At 35.2% G+C, this 6,377-nt stretch overlaps 1 protein-coding gene across 1 annotated transcript; it reads right to left on the bottom strand.

The window, feature by feature from the left end:
* Positions 1–551: 551 nt before the first annotated feature.
* On the bottom strand, positions 552–5,135 carry LOC135149150 (uncharacterized). The gene is made up of 2 exons (XM_064084106.1): positions 4,838–5,135; positions 552–4,120 (listed from the first exon to the last, which is right to left on the bottom strand). The coding sequence occupies exon 2, from the start codon at positions 2,319–2,321 to the stop codon at positions 855–857; it is 1,467 nt and encodes a 488-aa protein (XP_063940176.1). The 5' UTR covers positions 2,322–4,120; positions 4,838–5,135; the 3' UTR covers positions 552–854.
* Positions 5,136–6,377: the final 1,242 nt, after the last annotated feature.

Here is a 6,377-nt window from a genome sequence, read left to right as displayed (position 1 = left end):
GACTCACAAAACGTAGTAAAACTAGAATTCTCAAATTCCTTACCATGGTCAGTCCTTATATAGACAATGGTATTATTTTGTTGATTTTGAATCTTTTTGCATAAAGAAGAGAATGATTCAAAAGCATCGCTTTTAGCTTTGAGAAATTCTGTCCACGTATATCGTGAAAAATCATCAACAATGACCAAGGTATATGAACAACCTCCAAGACTTTGTACCGGAACCGGTCCAATTAAATCCATATGTAATAGTTCAAGAGGTCTAGAGGTAGATACCATAAACTTAGCTTTGTGAGATGCTCGAATTTGCTTTCCTATTTCACAAGCTTCACAAATATGATCCTTTTTAAAGTTTAACTTAGGTATACCCCTAACATGATCATTTGTTGAAATACTTTTAATTAATTTCATATTCGCATGTCCTAATCTACGATGCCACAACCATGGATCATCAAGATTAGAAAATAGACATACATTAGAATGTTTGCTAATATCACAAGTGTATACATTTTTGCTACGAGGACAAGTAAGCATCAATTTTCCATCCTTATTTAAAATAGAGCAATGAGTAGGATAGAAAATTACCTTCTATCCATTATCACAAAGTTGACTAATGGAGAGAAGATTATACTTAAGTCCCGTAACTAGTTGTACATTAGCAATCTCGAAATGTTCATTACCAATATCTCCAATACCAATGATACTACCCTTGCTACTATCTCCAAACGTGACACTTCCAGCGGCAACCTTTCTAATGCCATTCAAGAGAGACTTATTACCGGTCATATGTCTCGAACAACCACTATCAAGGTACCACATATCATGCTTAGTAACAAGGCACACCTACAAAACAAATCAATTAAATTTATAGGTACCCTTTCGTCTTAAGGGTCCTCGGGTTAGCGTATCATTATAAGCATTCGAGTTCGCATGATAGAAACTAGGCATAGCATAATCATGATTAGGCACATAGGAGTTTCTAGATGCAACGTTCCTAGAATAGTCATAGTATCTTGTGTTTCTTAAAGGATTGTTTCTTTGAAAGTTTACACCTTGATACATGTTATTTCTATCATTTGGATAATACATGGTATTTTGTGGATAGAAATGTTGACAGGGAATAGAACGACTTCTAGAAGTTTGTCCATTCGAATAAGCATTATACCTTGTGTTTCTATGTTGATACGAAATAGGTTGTTGAACATAACTAAACCGTGGTTGTCTTTGAGTGTTATCAACGTTCTTATTTCTCACTTTTTGATCAACCTTATGATATCGTTTTGTTCCTTTACGAACCCATACATACTTCCCCTTAATTTCACCATTCTTGATTCTACAATATTCAACCGTATGTCCATCCTTATTGCAATATGAACATTTATATCTAGGTGAAGCGGGAACAAAGGTAGTTTGTTTCTTATCTTGCACAAACTTTTTAGATTCATCATTTTTATCATATCCTAATCCTTCATGATTATATGATGTCTTAGAATGTACCATTCTATCTAACATCTTATTACCCTTAGTGAACCTTTGAACTACAACTTCAAGATTTTCATTTTCCTTGATCAAGACATTTAATTTATCATTAAGAATTCTTTCTTGATCTAAGGCGTGAGTTAAAATCTTGGAATGTTCATCCTTCAACTTTTGAGTTTCTAACTCAAATATCTTGTCTTTTTCTTTCAAGGCATGAACTAATTCAAGTTCATCTTTTTGAGAAATCGAAGTTGATTTTTCTTGAGTTAATGACTCATTTTGGATTTTCAAATTCAACAAGTCAATATGAAGCTTAGTATTATCTTCATTTAATTGTAGCTTCTCATTTTCTAATTCCTTGGTTTGTAGAACTAAGGAAACATTTTCAACTTCCAATCTCATAATAATATCTTTACTCTTATTATGCTCATTTTTCAAGATATCATTTTGTTCACAAAGAGATGAGATTTCTTCCTCATTTTTAAGATTTAGATCCTTGATCCGAGATAACTCTTCTTCTTGAGTTTTGTTCAACTTTTCAATGTTTTCCTTCTCGGACCATAGTGAGAGAGTACGTTGATTAGTACTACTGCTTATTTTATTTATTTCAACCACCAAATCAATCAAATCACTTTTACTCATATCCGATAAATGCAATGAAGATTCACTAAAGAGATGTAAGTTATGTAAAACTTTAGATCGAGAACTTACCTCATCATTTGAAGTGGAGACATCCGATGACGAAGAATCATCCTCGAGAGCCATCAAGCACAAGTTGACCACTTCTTCATTAGTTTCCGAGATCTCTTCATCTTCACTTAAATCCCAACCATTTTCGGCCATGAGAATCCTTCCTTTAGAAAGTTTAGGACATTCCCGTTTAAAGTGACCGGGTTGCTTACACTCGAAACACACATCTTGTGCTTCCTACGGATTTTGTTCTTTTGGTTTAGGAGGAGTGTAAGTATGGTTGTTATTTGCATGATTATAAGCATTAGGGCTTTGATTGACTTTGCCTTTGTTATAGCCCGTAGTAGGATAATTACTCTTATAATTCGGAGTATAGTTTGGAGAGTAATTAGGCCTTCCATTAGAGTTAAAAACTCTTTGTTGATTATTCGATTTAAGGAAGCCTTTTCCATACCTTTGAGCTTTACTTTGAAGTACACGACGAAGTTGTCTCGTTAAGAGAGCGATCTCGCTTTCGTCGAGATTTTGGAGTTCTTCATTCAACTCCTCGTCGTTTTCATCCTCATCGATTAATATGGACTTTAAAGCCATATTTTTCTTTTTGTCTTCCACTTTAGGAACGGCAATATCCGGAACATTATCTTCTTCGTAAGCACGAAGGTTTCCGAATATGTTATCGATGTGGTAATCATTGAGATTGTGCATCTCTTTGATAGTTGTAACTTTAACTTTCCAACTCGGAGGTAAAGATTTAAGAACCCTGCGATTCTTCTCATTTCGAGTATAGTTCTTTCCGAGTTGAGCTAATTCATCGACGATACGAGTAAATCTTGTTTCCATGTCGATGATATTTTATCCATCTTGGAGTTTGAAGTTCTCGTATTCTTGGATCAAAGTATCCATTCGAGAATCTTTTATGTCGGTAGTTCCTTCATAGGTTACTACTAACTTGTTCCACATTTCTTGTGCGGACTTGCAATTGTTTACTCGTTTATATTCTTTTTCTGCAAGTGCACTTGTGAGAACCATTTCCGCTTTAGCGGCGATATTCATTCTATCTTCCTCATCGTGAGTATATTCACTTACTTTCTTTTCGATAGTAATATCGTCGACTATTTTAGTCGGAATAATTGTACCATCTTCTATGGCCATCCAAACTTTGACACCTTGACTTCTAGCATAAATGCGAAATCTTGTTTTCCATGTGGCAAAGTTCGTGCCATCAAATAAAGGAGGTCTAGAATTTGAGAGACCTTCACTACAACCGATGCCATTGATAAAAGCCATATCGGATCTACTTTTTGTAGTGCTTAAAAATCAAATAGCACAAATAAAAGCAACTGCTCTGATACCAACTGTTAGGTCCGTATATAGGGATAATTAAGCTAGAAGGGGGGGTTGAATAGCTTAATCACCAGTTTAAAAACTTTATGGCGTTTTAAAAAGTTTATCCCCTTTTTAAAAGCTTGTATCTAGAGTAATGGCAGTTGTAAATGCGGAAGCAAAAGGCAAAGAAAGAAAAATACCACACGAGGGATTTTATCCTAGTTCGCGGTGGCTAACTCAACCGATGGAGTCCACTCACCCCTAGTCCAGTCCCCGAGCTCCTCCCCGGACTCGAGATTTTCTCTACTAAAAAGATACTCCTTTAAAGTAGGCGGAGAAGCCTTTACAAATATATATCTTGGAGCGTAACTTCCCGTTACCTCCTCACTATAAATGTAAAAACACCTACAAAGCTTGTCTCGGAACGTAACTCCCCGTTACTTCCTCAAAGTCGATGTAGAACCTTGTGTAGTCTTTGTACTTCTACACCTTTTGCCGGTCTTGGGTCTTAGGTATTAGATCTCGGGTCTTTCCTCTTCTTCACGGTGCAATGACTATTAACTCCCCGTCAATACATCAAGGACTTGGGTCTTAGAACGAAGATCACCTCACTTCACTTCACCTCACTGCAAAAGTTAGAAAACAATATCTACGAAAATATATGTCCTTGTTTTAATAAGATTTTAGTCCGCTAAGTAAGTCCAATAATCACGGTCAGGTATAAGGTTCGTCAATTATAACAAATCTAACGGTGATTAGTCCAACAAGTGTCCAACAACAGTCCAACAATTTATATTGCGCGGAAAATATAAATAGTTGATTTTAAGTCGGATTGATTTTAATAACCTGAGCAAACCGCGTACGGGCAAGCTACGAGAGTTATATTAATTAGTGTGTAGTGATTTATAGATATAAGACGCAGTCGATAATCACACTCACACACACGGGATCGGGAACCGCTAAACTCGTAAGGTTAGTATTTCCACGAAGCACAGCACATATGGAAACGTTCACCAAACGAGAAAGGGTATGTTGGGCGTAGGGATATAATCAGTTAAGCACAGATAACACGCACAACAATAACTAACTTATTACCTTTGGCCTTATATCCGGCTTTCCGTGCCAAGGCAAAGATCCCTCCAAAGTTTGGTGAGGAAATCTCAAAGGATACGAGTTAGGTTCCGGGACAAAACACACGCACAAATATACAACGAGGGGCTAACTCGTGTGTTTTGTAAACAAGGAGAGCTTTAAAGATGAAAGAGAATATTTTTGTTCAAAAGCCCTTTGTTAAAAATGGTCGGTTAAGACACGAATAAAACGAAGCTAAAATAACCACTTACAAAAAGTTCGCCGGAAAAATTCGTCGGAGGTTCGACCGGATTTTGGCTTTGCACACGAACTTTGGAGAGCCCTTCGGGAGGACAAAAAGAGTGGTATGAAAATGAGCTAGGCGAGATTTGGCTAGGTTGGTTGGAACGAAGCCTCGGGGTTTAAAACCTTGTGTATATAACGAAGTATATGAAGAATCGAAGGTTTTAAAGATGAAGTAAATATGGTGGGTGCTTGAATAAACTTTGGGAGAGTATTTTCACTTCAAAATCTCAGCATATATTTGGCTCTTAGCTTGAAGAAAATGGGTGGGGGGAAGCTTGGTATTTATAGGCAAATGGTGGGGGATGATGTCATGCATGACATAAGCAAAGGATGAAGTCATCCATGACACAATCAACTTGGCCACCAATTACTTCCATTATCCCATGTGCTCAATTAAGGAAGCAACCTAGCACCTTCCTTTTGAATTCTCAGCACTTTGAAAAGCTTCTAGAAGTTGCACGTAAATCGAGATAACGGTAATAAATCCGTTACACTTAAATAATATGATTTTTCGAACGTGCAAAATAAATTCCAGAAAAATTATGATAAATCTTAGAATATTGGAAAATGGCACTCTGGAAATTTTGGTGATTTTTGGTCAACCCTAGCTTGGTCAAACGTTCAGCCGAAGTTCGGACAGACAGCTAGAAAACGCAGAAAAACGAAAGTTCTCGAAAAATTCCGAAACTTTTACCATGCATTAAGAATAATATATAACTGGCTAATCTCAAGTTTCAAGTCAATTTGGCAAGTGGAAGTATTTTATTTGGATTTAAAACGATTAAATCAGACATTCGGGTTTCGAATAAAATACGACAATTCTTTTGAAATATCCGAAGAGGAATTTAGGCCAAACTTAAAACTTGAATAAATACTTAAAATAGATTCCCATAAAGATAAAATACTTTGGTGGGTTGAGAACTATTTTAAAGTATTTAAACCGATTTTCTAAGATTTAAACTGGTTTACGAAAAACCGAAACAATTCGTCTTTTAAATACTCGAGAAGACCTTTTGACGAATATCTTGATACCAAAATACTTAGAAATAAAATGTTCATGATAAATCATGATTTTGATACATTGAAAAGCTTTTCTAAGTATTGTGAATATTTTTCTCCGAAAAATAAAGAATTTGAGAGATAGGGAGAAAATATTCCAAAGGTATATTTAAAAAAGATATTAATATTTTTCAAGACCAATATTAATATGGAGAAGATAAATCCTTGATTTAGAAAAATTAAATCATTGAAGATCAAAGGATTTATGATTTTAAAATATTTAAAATAATTTATTCCGAGAGAAGATAAAACATTTAAATATGGAATAAATTACTTTAAATTGAAATTTTTGTTTTAATGTCACATGAGTGGTCTAAAGAATATCACATAAAGATAATCCTTTTTCGAGCTTCATGTATTTTAATGTTGCAATAGGAAGATGAAGGACATCATATTTTACAATTCCTCAACACGCATATTGCGAAACAGAAATATTCCTTTAAAAAT

This window comes from Daucus carota, chromosome 9, assembly GCF_001625215.2.
Source record: "Daucus carota subsp. sativus chromosome 9, DH1 v3.0, whole genome shotgun sequence".
Lineage (NCBI taxonomy): Eukaryota > Viridiplantae > Streptophyta > Magnoliopsida > Apiales > Apiaceae > Daucus > Daucus carota.
The sequence above is the reverse complement of the archived record's forward strand: the minus strand, read 5'-3'. Positions and strand labels throughout refer to the sequence as shown.